At 43.0% G+C, this 23,328-nt stretch overlaps 1 protein-coding gene across 5 annotated transcripts in view; it reads right to left on the bottom strand.

Annotated features, from left to right (window-relative positions):
- bur (GMP synthase burgundy) overlaps positions 1-23,328 on the bottom strand; it is a 266,584-nt gene that overhangs the window by 175,005 nt on the left and 68,251 nt on the right. For 3 of the 5 annotated variants that reach the window (XM_068378694.1, XM_068378693.1, XM_068378692.1), the window contains 2 exons: positions 13,932-14,170; positions 8,704-8,798 (listed from right to left, as the gene is read on the bottom strand). In XM_068378694.1, the coding sequence (XP_068234795.1) occupies positions 8,704-8,798; positions 13,932-14,083 (247 nt within the window). In that variant the 5' untranslated portion in view covers positions 14,084-14,170. Of the gene's footprint in view, positions 1-8,703; positions 8,799-13,931; positions 14,171-14,306; positions 14,374-23,328 lie in introns of those variants that run through there. The other 2 variants (XM_068378690.1, XM_068378691.1) reach the window with 1 other exon arrangement.

The following is a 23,328-nucleotide window of genomic DNA, read 5'->3' as shown; positions in this document are numbered from 1 at the left end:
CCTCCTCTTAACCTTCCGCGTGCTGGTCAACAGTGCCAACACACGGGAGCGAGCTGGTATCGTTCTTTTAAGGTAACCCCACAGACTCCTCACTGGGTAAAACCCCAGTTGATGGGTTTCCGGTTACCGAACAAAGACTCTTTATTCAAAATGGGCTGCACCTAGGGTACAGCACACTCAGATTTGAGTCTTTGCAATCCACTCAGGGACGCCGCTGAGGATTACTTCTCCCCGTCTCCTAGGGTAGGAGACATCAGAAAATGGATCATACAACATACGAACTCTCTTGGTCAAAGCCCAAGTGAGTAAAAAGGGCGTCTTCCGTGTAAGGAAGCGATCTGCTGCTGGGCCTACGGTTCGTAGAGAGGGGCCTTCAGAGACTGAAGGACCCGAACCGCATTCCCAGGAGGAGGTTGAGAGCTGAGGGGGGACAAGTTATCTCACACTTGCATAAGTAAAGGCATCGATGGGAGAGAATCCCCTTCCACGACATCAGTCACAAAGGACCGAACACTTCGCCTGGAAGACCGACGCTGAAAAGTGTCTGAGGTGTCTAGACATCTTTTCCGTAACCTGATGCGAAAGGCCACTCTGAGAGGGGTGGTGTAGGATCGTCCCAGGCGAGAAGTCGAAGCAAAGCTACAGCTTAGGAAAGTATTAGCATGTGACTGCTTGGAAGATCGTGTCGTGGAGGAAGATCCCTCGGAACTCTGTCAGGAGCTGTAGAAGGTCCGGGAACCAGACTGTGGGTTGTCATAGCAAAGCTATTGGAGCTCCGTCAGGGGTTGCAGAAGGTCTGGGAACCATTCTGCGGGATGACATAGCGAAGCCATGAATCATTGATAAGATCCTGCTTATCCTGATTTGGCTGAGGACTTTTTCACCAGACCGAATGGGGGGGAAAAAACAAGGCACACCTCTAGGACACCACACTGATCTTGGAATACATCATGTTGGAGGGCCTGGGAACGGTAAAGTGGGAGCCTGAAGATCAGGGCCACTGCGAGCATAACCACAGTCGGGGACCCCACAAAGTTATGAGTTTGTTGGATACAAGATGATTCCAAGACACTAGGACCCCACTATCTTGGTGGTTTTGCAAGCACATTCCTATACCAGGAATGACGCGAGCAGATGGGGGCAACTAGTTGTCCTTTGTCCATCTATGGCTTTGTACTGCTAGATGGTTTTCTAAGAGAGGTGAATGCTGGTACCTTTCTGAATCGGGCCAACAGACGAGGATGGAATGGTATGGCATATGGCCCCCCCTCTCTCTTTTGATGCATTATAGAGAGCATCTGGACCATAGGGAAGACAGGCCTCTTTGCAGCAGCTCTCGTCAGCCACCCAACATTCGCAGATTGTCCAGCAGTAAGGGGGGGAGTGCATAGCAATAAACATACCTCAAGATGATGTCGAGACGTGTAACCAATTGCACGATCTTTCAACGAAGGGGAACAGCCTGTTCTCCCTCCAACTGCCACTAATCCAGTGTGGTTGGCCGAATAAGACCGATACCAAACGGTAAACCAGTTAATCAGTACAGCTTATGTTATAATAGCGAATCTCCATAGAGATCGCTTTCTGGACAAGAGACTGTACGGTAATCACCGAACGCCTCAAACCAAACCCAAGAGGGGATTGAGACGTATCTTCAATCTATTGTTGGGTTGGTAAAGAGCATAAGTCTACTACGGAGTAGTAACACCGAACTATGTGCATGACAAGCATACATGCGTAGTTCGACTTAAAAGTCGTATCCGGAACTGTTGAAGAACGTTAGAAACGTTCGTAACGGAGGTTTCTCCTTCTTAGGACAAAAAACATTCGTACTTCTCCGTCTCCGATCGGTAAACTAGCATTTATATTAAATGTTCCCTACTAGGGAACAGATATGCTTATGAAAAGTTTCCAGCCAAAGCCTTTGTAGGAGACTAAGACTTCCGATCAGGGGAAAGGAAAAAATGCCTATAAGGAGGCAGAACGTAAATGCCGTATGTCTGGTTACAGGAAAGTAGCCAAGAATGTACTAAATAACCTGGTTTCAGTAAGGGATATAAATATACAACTTAATAGAACGGAGTTCTAATTGGAAGATGTATATAGCCCTTATTGGCAGAAAGATCCCTAGCACGCATATATGTACTTGTCCATTTGCGCTAGCGCATGCGTATTCTCTGCCTCCAGGAAAAGTTTGCAACGAATCCAGTTGTGGGAATAATGTATGTGCGACGAATCGCAACATTATTGCCGAAAGAATTTTGATCATTGACTAACTGTAATATTTTCTTGAATGAGAGCGAACATGTTCTCAAACAAAATATACAGTTATAGAGGCGATCATTTCCCCTTTGGTTCACCCACCCCTCTTTATATGAGGGGCTAGCCAGTGTTCATTACACAGAAACGGATGTCTCTCTACCTGTGGGCGGGGTTTGAAACGTTCGTAACGTAATGAAAAGACACCCACGCTGTTGCTATCGTCCTTTTAATGTCAGCTAACAATGTTCCTTCGGGACTAATTGTTCGAAATAATAACCCTGTAAGGATAGAATAAAAGTCTCGGAAGACTATCGTGTATAAAGGCAAGTCGTTATACCCAGGGTACAATGACAGGAATGGCTGCCTCCATCAAACGGTAGAACCGAGTTTAAGACCATAACCTAGCGGTTTTGTCTTGTCTAGAGTGCATGCTCCGGGAAGGCTTACGACCTTCATGAAGTTTTAACACCCACTGAAGTTTTGTAAAAACTTCTCAGGCACGAGTCTCCTGAAAAAGGGTGAAGTCTCGTATGTGGGGGTTTGCTTCAAGAAGGCCAGACATAATTGCCATCGACCGCTTACCTAAAGGGGTTGCAATCGAACGCTTTCTCGATAGTGAGAAAACTACCATCTAAATCAGGCAAGACCTGCCAGGGGAAATGAACTGCAATGTAAAGAAATTTTTCATTCCTCGCTCATTTCCATCTGCTAACCAAACCACTTTAAGTGGGAAGGTGGAGGAAAGATGACGTTGGTTCGTTCGAAAACGAAAGGATCGGTGCTGGCAAAACCAGACCAGCTGATATAGTAATCAGCTGGGAGTGTAGAGTGACGTATCAAGTCACACCTTTGGAAGACCCATCCCGTAAAGGGGGATGGGGGTCGACTATAGAGTTTTCAGAAAACTCTGGATCACGGAAACAGAGAGATTCGGATGACAACCTAGGGGTTCAGAATCTATTTGTGAATTCCTTTCTCACGACCTTAAGGGATGTTGTGCCGAGAACCCGCAGGAACTCTGTCGCTGATTTCTGATGGAATTTCCAGGAATCGTGTTACGTGACCAGGACCCAAAGGAACTGTGTCATAGTTACCTATAGAGATTCGTAAACCCTTAGGCAGCTGGCATCCCTCTGCCATCAGAGTAAAACTCTTGATGACGATGGGCGTGCGCGAGCAATTCACGGGACGAGAGTTCGAAAACTCGGTCTCTGTCATATAAGTATGGCTATGATCACGAGAACCCAAAAGTTCAGCGTGAATTGCGTTGTGAGACCCCGAAGGGTCATAAAAGTTGTTTGCGCACTTCAACCAATTGCGTGCACCTCGTTGTTCGTGCGCGCACACGCGCCAATACATTCGTGCGCTCCAATCCGATCGTGTGCGTACGCCAATATGGTCATGCGCTCCTATCCGATTGTGTGGCCAATATGGTGCGTGCACACTAATATGGTCGTGCGCTCTTGCGCCGAACTGTTGGTAGGCGGAGGGGAGCTCGTGCGCGTGCCCTTCATGATTGCGCGCACCTTTTCCGCGCTCATGGAGCTCATGAGGTTGTTCGCGCACCTGGCATGCAGTGTGTTGTTCACGCGCATGGCGTGGCACAGGATGTTCGCGCGCATGGCGAGCAACAGGATGTTCGCGCATATGGCGCGCCAAAGGATGAACCTGCGCGCCATGATCGCCATCTTGCTTGCGCGCCCCAACACGGTCGTGCACACCGAGTCGGTCGTGCATGCCGATTCGGTCGTACGCGCCAATTTGGCAGTGCACGCCAACTTGATCGTGCACGCGAGAGCTCTCAGGTTGGTGAGAGAACTCACTCCTACACTCACCCGAAGGTTCACGATAGCTTGTGTTGTGTGAGTGCGAACAATCAACACAACGAGAGTTTGAAAATTCTCTGTCATAAAAAGAATGACTCAGGTCACGAGAACCCGAAAATTCTGCGTGAACTGTGTTGCGCGAACCCCGAGGGTCAGCGCAACGAGAAACCAAAGTTTCCCTGTCACTAAACACCGAAGTGTCGGAGTGACTAAAGTTACGAGAACCCAAGGGTTCTCCGTAACTAATGTTACAAGACACCGAAGGGTCAGCGTAACGAGAAACCGAAGTTTCCCTGTCACAAAACACCTAAGTGTCAATGACTAAAGATAGGAGAGCCCTAAGGTTTAACGTAACTGATGTTACGAGACCCCAAAGGATAAGCGTAACGAGAAACCACAGTTTCCCTGTCACAATACACCGGAGTGTTAGAGTGACTAAAGTTACGAGAGCCCAAGGGTTCAGCGTAACTAATGTTACGAGACCCCAAAGGGTCAGCGCAACGAGAAACTGAAGTTTCCCTGTCACAAAACACCGAAGTGTCAGAGTGACTAAAGTTACGAGAGCCCAAGGGTTCTGCATAACTAATGTTACGAGACCCCGAAGGATCAGCATAACAAGGAACCAAGGTTCCTCTGTCACGAGACCCCGAAAGGTCAGCGTGATTGATGGCACACATTCCCTAAGGCTCAACGTTACCATCGTTACAAGAGCCGAAGGTTCAGCGTAACTGAAACCCGAAGGTTTCGAGCGGAGTCCCGAAGGAATCCTATAACACCTCCGCATAAGAGGTTTGTTCTCCCGAAGGAGAAAGTCGCTTAAGAGAAGGCTCTTGCTCCGCCCCTGAAGGAGAACCATAAGCGTAACGGGGGACCGCCGATGCCCAGAGGAGACTTGTTCCCCTGAAGGGATAACCTGCTTCAGAGAAAGCTCTGCCACCACCCCTGGTGGATCAGCAAGCTCCTACAAGTTATTTCTCGCGAACGAGAGGGAAGTTCTCCCAACGGAGATCACTTAAGACAAGATTTCTCCCAGCTCTATGGGAATAAAGCTTAGGCGTAAAAAATCTCTCTCACGAACGAGGGAGAAGTCCTCTCGAAGGAGGACATCGCCAAAGACAAGCCTTCTCCCAGCTCTATGGGAAAAAAGCATAGGCTTAATAGTCTCTCACGCTAACGAGAGTGAAGTCCTCCCGAAGAAGGATATCGCCTAAAACAAGCTTCCTCCCAGTTCTATGGGTAAAAAGCGTAGGCGTAAGAAACTCTCTCTCGCGAACGAGAGAGAAGTCCTCCCGAAGGAGGACATCGCCTAAAGCAAGCTTTCTCCCAGCTCTATGGGAAAAAAGCGTAGGCGTAAGAAACTCTCGCGAACGAGAGAGAAGTCATCCCGAAGGAGGACATCGCCTAAAACAAGCTTTCTCCCAGCTCTATGGGAAAAAAGCGTAGGCGTAAAAATCTCTCTCGCGAACGAGAGAGAAGTCCTCCCGCAAGAGGACATAGCCTAAGTAAAGCTTTCTCCCAGCTCTATGGGAAAAAAGCATAGGCGCAGACAAAAATCACTCTTTCTCTCTCGCAAGAGAGAGAGAGAGAGAGAGAGAGAGAGAGAGAGAGAGAGAGAGAGAGAGAGAGAGAGAGAAAAGTTCCCCTCAGAGGAGGAACATCAAGTTGAAGGTTGACAGCGAATGCTACCTCGTAATGAAGGCAGCTCACGAGCTACCACATAGAGCGCAGGATAACGAACAGGGCAGCCGTAGCACTCGGCCTTGTGTTCTACGTTGCTGTTACCTGTGAAAAAAGGAAGTTGTTATCAATTACAATTCATGCTCTGTAGCACAAAATACACTATTAGAGGAATAAGTCATCTCCTTGCAAGATAATTCCTCGGAAGGGAGCAGAACTGTTATACACTTTAATTCTGTATTCAAACAAACACACGGCAGTGTTGAAAACCTGCCGACCAACAGTCGCAGGGAAGGGCGGCAATGACTGCATCCCGCAGTTGGATACGATGTCAACAGCAATTAAAGTTACACGTATCTAACAACGTATATTTGCATTTATACATATATACACTCAATATATAAGATAAATGAAAACACAAAAGAAAAACAAAAAAACATCAAGGCAAGTCTTTGCGGGAGAGAAGGGCAGCATGTCCGTCCTCTACCGAGCCAAAAAGTAAAGTGGTTACTCAGCCGAGAGGTGTGAGTGAGCGGGGTAGCCAGTCTAACCCACCCCCCACCCGCTAACTAGCGGATAGGGTAGTTATCCCTCACTAAAATTATCATGGCTCGTCTTTCAGCTGCGCCGAAAGTAATACCCTATTATAAATAGCGAAGGTTTGTATTTGTGTCGGAACAAATAAATCTTTCATAAATACACTATAAATACTTGAAAATAACAAAGAGGATAAAACTTCACAATAACAAGAGGAAGAGAAACAAAGTGAGAATAGTGCCCGAGTGTACCCTCAAGCAAGAGATTGCTAACCCAATACAGGGGAAGACCACAGTACAGAGGCTATGGCACTACCAAAGAACAATGGTTTGATATTGGAGTATCCTTTTCCTAGAAGAGCTGCTTACTATAGCTAGAGAGTCTCTTCTACCCTTACCAAGAGGAAAGTAGCAATGAACAATTACAGTGCAGTAGTTAACCTCTTGAGAGAAGTATTGTTTGGTAATGTCAGTGTTAAGTGTATGAGGAAAGAGGATATGTAAACAATAGGTCAGACTATTCTGTGTATGTGTCAGCATCGATGAAATGAGCCCTAACCAAAGAGAAGGATCCAATGTGTTACTGTCTGGCCAGTCAAAGGACTCAATAGTAGGTTGGCCAGGGCACCAACCACCCGTTGAGATACTACCACTAGAGAGTTATAGGGTCTTTTGACTGGCCAGACAGTACTACATTGGATCATTCTCTCTGGTTACGGTTCATTTTCCCATTTACCTACACACACTCACACCAAATAGTCTGGCCTATCCTTTACATATTCTCCTCTGTCCTCATACACCTGACAACACTGAGATTACCAAACAATTCTTCTTACTGCGCTATAATTGTTCAGTGGCCACTTTCCTCTTTATAAGGGTAGAAGAGACTCTTCAGTTATGGTAAGCAGCTCTTTTAGGAAGACACTCCATTGTTCTCTAATCTTGAGTAGTGCCATAGCCTCTGTACCATGGTCTTCCACTGTCTTGAGTTAGAGTTCTCTTGCTTGAGGGTACACTCGCGCACACTGTTCTATCCTGTATCTTTTTTCTCTTCCTCTTGTTTTGTTGAAGTTTTTATGGTTTATAAAATGGTATTTATTTTAATATTGATGCTTTTCTTGAAATATTTTAATTTTCCTTAAAAGTTTCCTTTCCTCATTGAGCTATTTTCCCTGTTGGAGCCCCTGGGCTTATAGCATCCTACATTTCCAACTAGGGTTGTAGCTTAGCAAGTAATAATAATAATATAGTATCTCAATGGGTGGCTGGTGCCTTGGCCAACCTACCACCTGGAATGAAAGGATGCAGACAGCAATACCTTCCTGGTGTGCATCCTACTCTTCACTATGGATCACAGTAAAATTTACACTATTGAGTAAATTTTACTGTGATCCATAATGAAGAGTGGAACAGTATACAGTACCTAGAAACTAATTTTTTTTATTTTGATGTATGCCAATCAGCCCATTTTCCTGAACTTTAGCTTTTCATCTTGCTGCATATTGTAATTATGATTATTGTGTTCTTCAATCTAAGCTCACATGCCCCAGAATTTACACACTATCAATAATAATACAGTCAGCCCTCTTTATAGCAGTGAAAAGCTAAAAACGGTAAAAAAAGCTGGCCCTTTTATTAAAATTAAGAAAACTATTCTATTATACCTTCCATAATTCAAAAAACCGAGTTGTAAATACATTCGTTTTACTTTAAATTATGTATCAAACTAAATGTTACATAGAATAATAATGAATTTTTAAGGCAGAAAACAGCAAAAATCTTTTTTTAAAAACCCGGCCCGGCGGGCAAGCGGGTAGGTACCCGGGTATCTACCCATGCCAACCATGCTACCGACAGATAAGTATCTGTCAATCGATAACACCTCGATATGTTTCTAATTTCTGTAATACAAGCTTCGCTGTTCTCGTTCCCTTATGTAAAGGACGATGGTTTGTATTTGTGCAGGAACAAGGCCACCTTAGGAGTTGATCAGACTTTACTTAGTAGACAACTAAGCCCAAAACAGAGGCAAGTTTGGTGATGTTAAGGGACAACCCCCATGCTCCACTGCTAAAGAGGTAATTAACATCAAAAGCTCAATATGCCTCACCAACCTCATGCACCTTCTCTGATTGATGACAGCAACTGAGGCAAATAACTGAATAATATCCTGAAATACTAAGCAAGCACAGTAATGAGATTAAATGTCTCAGTGTGTCTTCCCTGTCATCTAACATCTGTTTTCCTTGTCCCTAATTAAATTTACAATCTCTTGCAAAAGCTTGCTATGAGGCATAGTAACAAGTTTAAAAACACACATCAATCTACTTTCCTTAGTGGATAGATTTACTAATACAACAATAATGGTGAAATCATACTCAACTTCAACATAATCAACTTACCTAAAACAGGGACATTTATCTTGAAAATATCCGAGTCATAACGAGGTGCATCTTCTGCATACACAGAACTTGGTCCACCAGAAATTATAATTGCTCTGAAAAGGACAATTAATAAACTTTAAAAGAGAATAGATATCTTAAAGAATATAAATAATAGTAAGCTAGTAATCTATAGTTTGGAATCACATTCATTGTGGTTTAGTTATGAATATAGAGATCAGATAATTTTTCATTCTTACAGAATAGAACTGTATTTCCCGACTATTTCACAAAATGCAAAATATGAGTTTATATTACTTCAAAAAGCTTCTTGCAATTACTGTTAATAAATCTAAACTAATATGTCATTGTACAAAAATAAAGTACAGTAATATCAAACAGGTTTAACAGGGTCATGGTCCTCGGAAAACTATGGTCTCAAAAGCATTGACTATGATGCAGGTACTATACTTTCTTTCTGCATACTTATATAAGACCAGTATTAACCCTTTAACCCCCAGGCTATTTGGAAATTTCCAACCCTTAACCCCCAGGGGGTTATTCTTTTCCCAGCACATTTTGCAGTATATTTTTTTTTAAACTGCTCTAACAGCCTTAGTTTTTGTCATTGGTCTCATTCTCTTGGAAAATGCCTGAATTTTTTCAAAAAAATTTCAAAAATATGAAAAAAATAATTTTTATAGCATTTTTTTGCAAGGACGTACCGGTACATCCATGGGGGTAAAGGGATGGCTTTTGTGAAACGTACCAGTACGTCCTTTGGGGGTAAAAGGGTTAAGTGAATCTGTCCCCAGACTGGACATGGTAGGGCTACTTCTGGAGTATATTACAGTACAGTAATCTATGGCTTTGTCCAACAAAGGTAGCAATTTGGCAACTGCAGGCATGAGCTGGATAATTCCAGACATTACAGCCCTGAAGATGATGGCTAAATAGTCTCACTAGAATTAATGTATTGTATTTCTAAAATAAGGTTCTACCCACTCATGACTGGACACGCAGAACTGATGCTAGTGTGAACAGAGCCAACTGCAGTAGCACAAAAAACACAGTATTGGGGTACCCATTGTACTTTTTACTGAAATTTCCTTTTACAGTACAGTAGAATCTCAGTACTTGAATGTCTTGAAGCGCGAACAAATCTGTGTTCGACCAAAAAGTTGAGTGAAAAATGCCTCCGTTTTCGAACAAATATTTGGTACTTGACCAGTGCGAGAAAAAGCCTGCCAAGCAGAACGCCATCAGTTACGCATTGGCCATTGTTATGGATGAACGTAAACATAAGCTTTGCCTCATTTTTTGCTTTAAACTGTGCTATATCTTTGTTTGGCATCCTTTTTATAACTATTTTAATTCATTAGCACTTAAACATGGGTCCTAAGAAGAATAACAGAGAAAGTGGTCAAGTAAAAAAGAAAATAGTAGGAATAACTACTTAATTGAAAACAGAAATGATTGCCAAGTAAGAAAATGGAATGCATGTTTCGGATCTTGCTCTCAAATACTCTGTGGTTAAGTCAACAATATCGACTATTTTAAAGAATGAAGAAATAATAAAGGGAGCTAATGTTACTAAAGGAGTGACTACTTTGATGAAGCAAAGGCCTCAGATACTTGAGGAAGTGGAGAAGTTGCTACTTATCTTTATAAATAAGAAAGTTACAAAGTGATAGCATTAGCGAGACATTTATTTGTGAAAAGGCAATAGAAACCTAAGAAGATTAAGTGAAGAAAACACCTGGTACAATTACTACCGGTGATATTGTATTCAAGGATAGTAGGGGGTGGTTTGAAAAGTTTAAGAACAGAAGTGGAATACAGAGCGTAATAAGGCATGGAGAGGCAGCGAGTTCAGAAAAGGAAGCAGTCGATAAATTTGTCGCTGAGTTTGGTAAACTTATAACCACAGAAGGTTATGCACCTCAACAGATGTTCAACGCCGACAAAACTGGGTTGTTTTGGAAAAAAAATACCGAAGAGAATCTTCATTAAAAAAGAAGAAAAAGCATTACCAGGCCACAAGTCAATGAAAGATAGGCTTACTCTACTGCTCTGTGGTAATGTAAGTGGAGATTTTAAGGTAAAGCCATTGTCAATTTATCATACCAGCCACCCAAGGGTGTTCAAAAAGAACCGACTGGGTTCATGAAGTTTTTTTGCACCGAGTGTGAAAGCATATTTGCAAGAAAAGAACTTACCACTAAAATGCTTTCTCTTGCTGGATAATGCTCCTAACCCCGGCCCCCCCAAGGGTTGGATGAGGATTTAGTAGATGAGTTGGACTTCATTCAAGTTAAATATCTGCTGCCTAACTACTCCTTTGCTACAACCTAAGGATCAACAGGTCATTTCTAATTTTAAGAAATTATATACTAAAGCCTTGTTTCAGTGTTAATGACACTCGGCCAACTTTGAAGGAATTTTGGTAAAATCACTTTCATATTCTTAATTGCGTTAGCCTTATTGATAATAAGTGGAACCAAGTGACCTACCACACTATGAATTCAGCCTGGAAGAAACTCTGGCCTGATTGTCTACCAGAGCAAGAATTTGAGGGCTTCAGTACTAATGACAAAATTGTGAATGACATTGTTTCCTTGGGACAAAGCATGGGCTTGGAGGTCGACGATGGCGATGTCGACGAGCTACTGTATTGGAAGACCACAGTACTGAGCTTACTACATAAAGAGTTCAAACACCTTCAAAATGAACAACAAAAGACTTTAGCTGAGGATATGTATTCTGGGGAGGAGGAGGAGGAGGAGGAGGAGGAGGAGGAGGAGGATATCCCAAGTTCAGTTATTTAAGAAACGAGTGCAAAGGGAGGGGGGGGATCAAGCTTTTCTTGAAAAACCCATCCTGATACCATACTAACCAATAGGACTGTAACCTTTTCAATAATAACATACAGTAATGTTGCATTACCGTAAAATTCTGCAAACAAGGCAAAAGCAATTAACATTGGATCAGTTTTTAATTAAAGTAAAACTTGCCCCAAGGCAACAGAGAAGAAAGAAATCCCCAAAACCTAAATTACCAGAGGTGTTTATGAAAGGGGATTCCCCCTCCTGGCAATACCTCCTCCATTCCTCCTCACACTGCCATCCAATTACTGTATCGGACCAGGGTTGCTGTGGCCTGATTGGTAACGTATCTGCCTGGTGTTTCCCAGTCGGTGGTTCAAGTCCCGCTCAGACTCGTTAGTGCCATTAGTGTCTGCAACCTTACCATCCTTGTGAGCTAAGGTTGGGGGGTTTGGGGGAGCGTATAGGTCTATCTGCTGAGCCATCAGCAGCCACTGCCTGGCCCTCCCTGGTCCTAGCTTGGGTGGAGAGGAAGTTTGAGCGCTGATCATATAATATATGGTCAGTCTCTAGGGCATTGTCCTGATTGCTAGGACAATGTCACTGTCCCTTGCCTCTGCCATTCATGAGCGACCTTTAAACCTTTAACCCACGAAGGACAACCCGTCCATATAATGGATGCATTAATTGACATCAACTTGAGAGCGTCTATATTGTGAATGCGTTTTTTTTATCCTTTCTCCCTCATACGTATGACTTTAGCTCCGCCTTCTATTGACATCATAGGCTACTTTAACCAATCAGTGATCGTTAACAAAGCAAAGTTGCCAGAAATCTTATACTTTGAGGTTATAGGCGTGTGCTAAGCATGCGCCGTTGGCGATGGGGGTAGGTGCCGTTTGGCTTATCGATCGAGATTTTGTTATCTGTTGGCAGGATAAAAGATATTGATAAAAGATATTGATTATCTTTATGATTCAGAAACAAGTGCTGATGATTTGGACAGCCATAGTGAGCATGATAATGATGATTATATTACTAATAGCGATGTTTATGACGACGATCTTGACATTGAACCTGTTGCTTCATCCTCTAGCAGAAGCCCTACTAACACAAAAGACATCACTCACAGGAACAATAAAGATTAATTCTAGATTTAGTTCTAAAGGCTTATATTATCTATCAGCAAAATACTGATAGGCCATCCAAGATATAATTATGAATGCTGTATTATTTTTGTAAATCCGCATTACCAAATGGTGAAAAAGTGTCACTTGATATGTTATACTGTATAATTTTTTTTTACCACGCTATTACTGGATAGAATAACCTGGTTTTTTAGGACTTTTTCAAAATTACATTCTTTACAAAATTAGCGCTGTTATAACAAATAGGAATAATAAGTTTTGTAATAATCCAGCTGCAAAGTGACTTTGATATTTTTGCTACTGTGATTTCTAAAGACATTTTTTTTTATATCCAAAGTAATTAACAATGTATTAAACAATAAATGCCCTATTTGAAAAGCTCATCTTCTTGCGGTTTCAATCATACCAAATACTTATATATTAGAGTGAAAAATATATTTACAGTTTTTCTTTTTTCTATAAATATCAATAAACCGTCATCATCCTTTGGCGGCGCCGCCCCTCGTCCTTTGTAGGTTAAAAGCTAAGCTTTCTTTTGTTAAAATGACTTCTAATGTTTTTATTTCTATTGAAAGTTTTGTGTGTCATTTTATTTAATGTTTGTGTTAAAACTACATAACTACATCCCTTTTTTTATTGCAAATGCCATGCTACTAGCTAATTATTTATACATCATTTTATTATTATTTTCTGCCTCATCCTAGCAGCCTTTGCCATGTTACTTTATGAGCTAATATTTTTGAGATCAATTATTCCCCTTCCCTGCTCATTAAAGGCAGATGTCAATTAAATCTTAAGAGATCTCCCAACATTTTTTAGTCTCTGGACACCATCTAACAGAAATTTTTTCATTTGTAATGAGTTTTCCAATACACTTGTTACAAATGTTGGTATTCTTTTGGTAGACTTGCTCAAATTCTATTTCATTTCCATTACAGGTACCATGTTTCTATTGAACATAATAGACAGGCCTTGGCATACATTATCAAGATTGATGTTTATCAAGAGATACTGAACTATATTTACCAGTACTGTAGTCTAGTATTCTCATTTTATTTCAGACAGGTGCCAATATTCTCACACACTTTTATAATCCAGTGTTTCTATGCAGACCACATTTTCCCACTTCTTTCAGGTCCTGTCCTTTCACCACAACATCAATTACTGTAATCACTAAACATGCAATAGGAAGGTTTGCTAACTCTACAATACAGTACTATTATAATCCTTCCAGCTGACATTAGACATTTTGTAAAAACAAATCTCAAAAACTCACCTATAACCTTTCTCCTTGAGTGTGTATGCTGGTGTATCAAGTGGTAATATGTCACTTTCCACATTTAATTCCCGTACTCTTCTATCAATGACTTTGCCATATTGAGCCCCAGCATCTAAAATGGCAACACGCTCCCCTACAGATCCATTCATGGCGGTGGTCTCGTCGTTGCTGTAGTGGCTGCTGTTGCTACTGCTGCTCCCACTTCCCTGCCGGCACCCACACCACGCCACCTGGCACTGAAAAGACAAGTTTCATTAGATTCATTCTAACACAAAAAAAATACTGAAATAACACTAATTTAGTATTCCACTTTCGAATAAACCCCACCGCAAAACCTAAATACTGTATAACAGATAATAAATAAATCTTTACGTAGCTCAGGTAATAAGAGAAAGCAGAGACCAAATCCATCAAACTTCTAATCTTTGGGCTCATCACTGTGAATATCATCGACAAACAATCCAATCTTCACATTAACGTTCATCGTCAATAAGCTGGTGTCTTATGTCAACTAGACAAAACCAGTCTAACAACAAAATTTTTCTCAAGATCAGATCCCATTACCAGTAATGAAGTTTAAATGTAACTTTATACAGTAGACATTATTCATCATGCAATTCATTTTTTTAAATCATTCAATAATAGATCCATTACTTATTAGACAATTTAGTTCCCAACAGATTTTTTTCGAAATGCAATAAATATTAAGTCATCCAATATCTATCCTAAAGAATAGTAATTAATCCAAAACCCCTACTTAGTGTTCAAAGTCTGAAAAAGCTTCTAAAGAAAAATGTTATTAGGGATATCCCTCATGAATTCAAATGAGAGGCTCAATAGGATCTTAAGTCAACCATAAAAAAGGACTGACTGACTATACTTTTGCCAAACCAGTAACATTGAAAAATTAAAAGAGGAATTCAGACTGAATCTACTGTACTGTACATAAGCAATATATAACATAACAATAAGTACAGTAAGTAGCAAGCTATAATACACTTCATAAAAATTCCTTCCTTTTATGAAGATGGGTTTCAATTCACCAAATACATTAGTCACAATGAACAAACTAATAAAAGGTTAATATATGATACATTAAATTCTAGAGAAATTGAAATTCACTAAAAGAAATGGACAAGTACTGGATAGTTTGGCATTTTTCTCTATGACTAATGGGGGCTGAGGCATATTAATTACGTATTGATCGATTAACATGTGATCACCATGTCACTGTCAAGTCCATTGTTTACTTTTGGAGGACAGATTGGGTTACTGCACAAACATCATCTGTATTCGCTTTTGCAAACTGTTCCTTAATTTTGCCAGGACACAATCATTACCTGACTTTTTTCGCCACTTAATGGCTTCCAAACATTTATACATACATCCCCAGATGTATTTTTTCTAACGATACAAACCTTAGCTATTTATTTAGGGGTACAAGTATTACTTTCGGCGAAGCTGAAATGACGAGCCATTAAAATTTAGCGAGGGTTAACTAGCCATACCGCTAGTTAGCGGTGTGGGGGGGGGGGGGTTTAGCTTGCTACTGCTCTTGCTCACACAAGTGATTTAGCTCATTTTGCTTGGAGGTAGGACTTCAAGGGGAATAGGGCAGGCAGGCAAGTTTGTATAAATAGCTAAGGTTTGTATCATTGGGAAAAATACAAATTATCTACAAATTTGTCATTTGTTCCATAACTGGAATACAAACCTACGCTCTTTATTTATAGTCCGTGGGCTGAGGGGGCTCACCTTGCACCCCCCCCCTTAAAATTGACAAAAGTGCATTTAGGTTGTAGCATTTGATCCATATTTTCATTTTTTTAATGTTCCCATTGAAAAAATAGGGACTCACTACTACTCCTCGGCCACTTTATTTGATGACATCATCGAATTTTGCAGCTGCCAATTTTGGGGTAGGGGAAACCTAATTAGACATAACTCCGGACTGAATGGTCAGAGAAAGATAAATGACATATCAAAATGTTTGCTTTGAGCCTCTCTAACAGATAAAATAGACAATTTGCAATTATGTTTAATAATTAGGCCACCAAAGGTCAAAAGGTCACCAAATTTGGGTCAAGTGAAAATTTTAGGTACCTCCATAAATGTAACCCCAGGACCAGCCAGACCAATATCTGATGACTTTTTCTACCTTATTTCATCTCTAGAGACCTCAAGAAATAGAATGACACCCATTAAGTTTACTTATTAGCCAAATCATGGAAATGAGATGTTATGTAAAAAGGTCAATTTTCAAATTTGCCGTTTTTTTTTCTCAAAATCGTAAAAACTGATAAAGCTCATAACTTCTTATAGAGGGGCTACGGAAATTATTTAATTGAATGCCAAGTAACAAACTACCAATTGGCTACAGTGGTGAAGATGGGTTGATTTCAATTCTAAGTACAAAACACCTGAATTCGACAGGTATAAGTACAGAAGAATTGTCATTGACTTTTATCTTTCTTCGTGGCCAAGTGGCTTAGTCACTGTCTATACAAGCTTGCCGACCAGGGTTCGATTCCCGGCCGGACCCAAGCTCTTGTCTTTGTGTGATTTCGCCTGGGGCTCTGATCCCGAGGTCGTTAAGAGAATCCAGACATTAATGTATCAAAAATATATATGGCTTATTTGAATATGAAAAACACGTCTAAATATGCAAAATTTATCATTAATTGAATGCCAAGTAACAAACTACCAATTGGCTACGATGGTGAAGATAGGTTGATTTCAATTCTAAGTACAAAACACCTGAATTCGACAAGTATAAGTACAGAAGAATTGTCATTGACTTTTATCTTTCTTCGTGGCCAAGTGGCTTAGTCACTGTCTATACAAGCTTGCCGACCAGGGTTCGATTCCCGGCCGGACCCAAGCTCTTGTCTTTGTGTGATTTCGCCTGGGGCTCTGATCCCGAGGTCGTTAAGAGAATCCAGACATTAATGTATCAAAAATATATATGGCTTATTTGAATATGAAAAACACGTCTAAATGTGCAAAATTTATCATTAATTGAATGCCAAGTAACAAACTACCAATTGGCTACGATGGTGAAGATAGGTTGATTTCAATTCTAAGTACAAAACACCTGAATTCGACAGGTATAAGTACAGAAGAATTGTCATTGACTTTTATCTTTCTTCGTGGCCAAGTGGCTAGTCACTGTCTATACAAGCTTGCCGACCAGGGTTCGATTCCTGGCCGGACCCAAGCTCTTGTCTTTGTGTGATTTCGCCTGGGGCTCTGATCCTGAGGTCGTTAAGAGAATCCAGACATTAATGTATCAAAAATATATATGGCTTATTTGAATATGTAAAACACGTCTAAATGTGCAAAATTTATCATTAATTGAATGCCAAGTAACAAACTACCAATTGGCTACGATGGTGAAGATGGGTTGATTTCAATTCTAAGTACAAAACACCTGAATTCGACAGGTATAAGTACAGAAAAATTGTCATTGACTTTTATCTTTCTTCGTGGCCAAGTGGTTTAGTCACTGTCTATACAAGCTTGCCGACCAGGGTTCGATTCCCGGCTGGACCCAAGCTCTTGTCTTTGTGTGATTTCGTCTGGGGCTCTGATCCCGAGGTCGTTAAGAAAATCCAGACATTAATGTATCAAAAATATATATGGCTTATTTGAATATGAAAAACACGTCTAAATGTGCAAAATATGTTATTTTCATTAGTAAAATAAATTTTTGAATATACTTACCCGATAATCATGTAGCTGTCAACTCTGTTGCCCGACAGAATTCTATGGAGGGATACGCCAGCTATCACAATACTAGAAGGGGGTGTTCTTACCAGCGCCACCTGTGGCCAGGTACTCAAGTACTTCTTGTTGACACCTCCTCAATTATTCCTCGGTCCCACTGGTTCTCTATGGGGAGGAAGGGAGGGTCAATTAAATCATGATTATCGGGTAAGTATATTCAAAAATTTATTTTACTAATGAAAATAACATTTTTCAATATTAAACTTACCCGATAATCATGTAGCTGATTCACACCCAGGGGGGTGGGTGAAAACCAGTGTACAAGATTAAAGGATAGCTAAGTATCCCATATTTCATATAACAGTTATCTCAAATAACAATGAAATAATAAGTACCTGGTAAGGAAGTCGAATTGAACCGTTACTCTGTCTCTTTTTTAAGTTCGTCTTCCTTACTGAGCGCAGCGTTCCTCTTGGAGGCTGAATCAACCCAAAGGTGCTAAAGTATACAGGGCTGCAACCCATACTAAAGGACCTCATCACAACCTTTAACCTCGGCGCTTCTCAAGAAAGAATTGACCACCCGCCAAATCAACAAGGATGTGGAAGGCTTCTTAGCCGACCGAACAACCCATAAAAAGTATTCAAGAGAAAGGTTAAAAAGTTATGGAATTATGGGAATGTAGTGGCTGAGCCCTCGCCTACTACTGCATTCGTTGCTACGAATGGACCCAGGGTGTAGCAGTACTCGTAAAGAGACTGGACATCTTTGAGATAGAATGATGCGAACACTGACTTGCTTCTCCAATAGGTTGCATCCATAACACTCTGCAGAGAACGGTTCTGTTTGAAGGCCACTGAAGTAGCCACAGCTCTCACTTCATGTGTCCTTACCTTCAGCAAAGCAAGGTCTTCTTCCTTCAGATGAGAATTTGCTTCTCTAATCAGAAGCCTGATGTAGTAAGAAACTGAGTTCTTAGACATTGGTAGAGAAGGCTTCTTGATAGCACACCATAAGGCTTCTGATTGTCCTCGTAATGGTTTTGACCTTCTTAAATAGTACTTAAGAGCTCTAACAGGGCAAAGTACTCTCTCTAGTTCGTTCCCCACCATGTTGGACAGGCTTGGGATCTCGAACGACTTAGGGCAAGGACGGGAAGGAAGCTCGTTTTAGCCAAAAAAACCGAGCCGCAAGGAACATGTAGCCGTTTCAGATGTGAAACCTATGTTCCTGCTGAAGGCGTGGATCTCACTTACTCTTTTACCTGTTGCTAAGCACACGAGGAAAAGAGTTTCTAATGTGAGGTCCTTAAAAGAGGCTGATTGGAACGGTTCAAATCCTGATGACATTAGGAACCTTAGGACCACGTCTAGATTCCAGCCTGGAGTGGACAACCGACGTTCCTTTGAGGTCTCAAAAGACCTAAGGAGGTCCTGTAGATCTTTGTTGGAGGAAAGATCCAAGCCTCTGTGGCGGAAAACCGCTGCCAACATACTTCTGTAACCCTTGATCGTAGGAGCTGATAGGGATTTTACGTTCCTTAGATGTAACAGGAAGTCAGCAATCTGGGTTACAGTGGTACTGGTTGAGGAAAACTGCATTGGCCTTGCACCAGCTTCGGAAGACTTCCCATTAAGACTGATAGACTCTGAGAGTGGATGTCGTCCTTGCTCTGGCAATCGTTCTGGCTGCCTCCTTCGAAAAGCCTCTAGTTCTTGAGAGACTTTCGATAGTCTGAAGGCAGTCAGACGAAGAGCGTGGAGGTTTGGGTGTACCTTCTTTACGTGAGGTTGACGCAGAAGGTCCACTCTAGGAGGAAGAGTCCTGGGAACGTCGACCAGCCATTGCAGTACCTCGGTGAACCCTTCTCTCGCGGGTCAGAGGGGAGCAACCAACGTCAACCGTGTCCCTTTGTGAGAGGCGAACTTCTGAAGTACCCTGTTGACAATCTTGAACGGCGGGAATGCATACAGGTTGAGATGGGACCAATCCAGCAGAAAGGCATCCACGCGAACTGCTGCTGGGTCTGGAATTGGAGAACAATACAAGAGGAGCTTCTTGGTCATCGAGGTAGCGAATAGAACTATGGTTGGCAGACCCCACAGGGCCCAAAGTCTGCTGCAAACATTCTTGTGAAGGGTCCACTCTGTGGGGAAGACCTGACCCTTACGGCTGAGGCGATCTGCCATGACATTCATATTGCCCTGAATGAGCCTCGTTACCAGCGTGAGCTTTCGATCTTTGACCAAATGAGGAGGTCCCTTGCGATCTTGAACAACTTCCTCGAATGAGTCCCTCTCTGCTTGGAGATGTAAGCCAAGGCTGTGGTGTAGTCGGAGTTCACCTCCACCACCTTGTTAAGCTGGAGGGACTTGAAGTTTATCAAGGCCAGATGAACTGCCAACAACTCCTTGCAATAGATGTGAAGTGTCCTTTGCTCCTGATTCCATGTTCCCGAGCATTCCTGTCCGTCCAGTGTCGCACCCCAGCCCGTGTCCGATGCGTCCGAGAAGAGACGGTGGTCGGGGGTCTGAACAGCCAAAGGTAGACCTTCCTTGAGAAGAATGCTGTTCTTCCACCACGTTAGAGTAGACCTCATCTCTTCGGAAACAGGAACTGAGCCCGTCTCTAGCGTCATGTCCTTTATCCAGTGAGCAGCTAGATGATACTGAAGGGGGAGGAGGTGGAGTCTCCCTAACTCGATGAACAGGGCCAGCGATGAAAGTGTCCCTGTTAGACTCATCCCCTGCCTGACTAAGCATCGGTTCCTTCTCAGCATGCTCTGGATGCATTCTAGGGCTTGGAAGATCCTTGGGGCCGACGGACAAGTCCGAAAAGCTCGACTCTGAAGATCCATACCCAAGGAAACAATGGTCTGGGATGGAACGAGCTGAGACTCCTCAAAATTGACCAGGAGGCCCAGTTCCTTGGTCAGATCCATAGTCCATTTGAAAATCTCCAGACAGCGACGACTTGTGGGAGCTCTTAAAAGCCAGTCGTCTGACGGAGCCGGACACAAGATCATGATACTGCTGCACAGTCTGTAAACTGACAATCATGGGCAAGCGAGGAAGTACAGTGACAACCCGAATCTGTCTAGACTATCTGGGTCGTACAGACAACTCCTTAACGGGTTGCTGAGGTTGCCGCACTGCGTCACAACAAGTCCCTTCTGTTGGTTGTTGAACGTCTTCCCCGTGACACATTGACTCCGTAAACAAAAATCCTCTAACAAGGACTAAGCTTGGACTGCATGTCATGCAACACAGCTCAAGGTCTATGGGAGCAGGTGTGGTAACAGACGGGATTAGCGGCTGAAGTGGAACCATTACCTTCCCTGTAAGCATGTTATGCTTAAATAAAAGTCCATAAGAGGTTATGCAGCTAAAGGCTCCCTCCAAATGACAGAGTCCTCAAGGGAATATCAGAAGGAGGGAGAAAAGAACTTTCTCATCTACAGGGACCTTATCCTAGAAAAGCTAAGTTCTCTGAGTGAGGGTTCACTGGTGCAAAAGCAGCAGACTAGAAGGCAACGTTATGAAACTGCTTGACAGTCTAGTGAGTTGGCAACAACCCAAGATATGTTGAGAAGCATGCGGTAAGGTATGCAGAGCATGATGAATGCAGAGTATGCTGAATGCAGAGCATGCTGTAAGTAGAGCATGTTGTATGCAGAGCATGCTGAATGCAGAGCATGCTGTATGCAGAGCATGTTGTATGCAGAGCATGCTGAATGCAGAGCATGCTGAATGCTGAGCATGTAGTAAGCAGAGCCTGCTGTAAGCAGAGCCTGCTGTAAGGAAAGCAGAGCGTGTGCATGGCGTTTAACATTTCTCAGAAATTCCATGACCAGTGCTAGAGTGCTTTATGCATGCTTGCATGGGGTTTAAAAATCAACATAATGTTTACCTTACATTCATAACTCATGATTCATATTTTTGCCATGGTTTGAAAATGGAGGTAAGGTATGCTGAACAGCAGAGTCAGAACGAGCTGGAACAACAACAGTGGAAGGTGCAGAAAGTTCCTGTTCCTGTGGTATGAGTGGAGCGTGAAGAGACCGAGGTTGCGCAGAACAAGGTAAAGTTCCCGCAAGCAGAGGTGTCTGAGGCGCAGGATCAGGGTGCACGGGTTGAGCTCGGTGCAGCAGCTGAGGAGACTGACTCACAGGTGGAAGAGGTTGTACCTCCACCGAGAGTTGCACCACCGGTGGAGCAGCCAGGGGAGGAGGAGGAAGAGTGGGGTAATCCTCCTGATCCCAAACCGAAGGTTGCCTTAAAGAAGGCTGAGGCTGAACAACACTGGGAACAGCGAACACAGAAAGAGGTTCAACATCGTACGCCTGGCAGATGGTGCTGCGACTGGGTGCAGCGAGTGCAGGCGGGTAGAGCACAGGCTGAACGGGTGCAGGGGAGGTGCAACACTCTCAGCCCGACACTCACACAACAGGTCCGAAAGCTGTGCTTGCATGGACTGTAGTAGAGTCCACAACATCGTACGCCTGGCAGATGGTGCTGCGCCTGGGTGCAGCGAGTGCAGGCGGGTTGAGCACAGGCTGAAAGGGTGCAGGTGGAGGTGCAACACTCTCAGCCCGACACTCACGCAACAGGTCCGAAAGCTGTGCTTGCATGGACTGTAGTAGAGTCCACAACATCGTACGCCTGGCAGATGGTGTTGCGACTGGGTGCAGCGAGTGCAGGCGGGTGCAGCACAGGCTGAACGGGTGCAGCCGGTTGGTGCACCACCGGTGCAGGCGGGTGCAGCACAGGCTGAACGGGTGCAGGCGGTTGGTGCACCACCGGTGCAGGAGGAGGAGGAGGTGCAACACTCTCAGCACGACACTCACGCATCAGGTCCGAAAGCTGTGCTTGCATGGACTGTAGTAGAGTCCACAACATCGTACGCCTGGCAGGTGGTACTGCGATCAGGCGGAGCGAGCATAGGGGGGGGGGAGTGTAGGCGCACTCTCAGCCCGACAAACTGATGACTGAGGAGAGTCAGAGCTAACCCAATGACTGCATCCGGGTTGTTGAACTTTACTTCGTACGTCTGGCATAGGTCTGGACTTTACGTTTAAGAGGTCTTGAGACCTGAGACCAGCGTAACTCTGCCTTTATTTTCTCCTCTAAATCTCTTCTGCAGACGAGCAAAATAAGGGCTCAATCGTCTGCGGGTGGGAGTGACGGTCTCGGTAAGACACGCCCACAACCACCGAGGATACTTCTGTGCGCCGATCAAGGCCTGCCGAACCCTTATGCCCTTCGACATTGCTTCTCCCCTGGGCTTGGGAGCTTGCAAGAGGTCCCGGACTGGGAGGACGACTGGCGCGCACAAAAGTACCCTCACGCATAACACTGACATACTTTGCGCTAATCACTTATCACTTTGATTTCTGTTTGCACTTATTTCACTGAACTCGAAACTTTAAGTGGTTTGTACCTGAAACACGCAATTCTATCCTTCTCAAAAGTTAGTAATTGCGAAAACAGAATTACAATGTAACAGAAAAATCTAATGAAAGAAAATTCAGTGGCTGGAAAGAGACTAAACACTAGATCACTCTAGAAACGTTTAGTTTCTTCCCCTAAAGAGACTAGGGATAAGAGCAAAACGATAACGACGTTACTCGTACGCCTGGCAGGCTGAGGGAAACGTTTATCCTCTTTCT

The sequence above is a fragment of the Palaemon carinicauda genome, chromosome 8, assembly GCF_036898095.1.
Source record: "Palaemon carinicauda isolate YSFRI2023 chromosome 8, ASM3689809v2, whole genome shotgun sequence".
NCBI lineage: Eukaryota > Metazoa > Arthropoda > Malacostraca > Decapoda > Palaemonidae > Palaemon > Palaemon carinicauda.
Note: the sequence above shows the minus strand (reverse complement) of the source record. Positions and strands in the feature narration are given on the sequence as shown.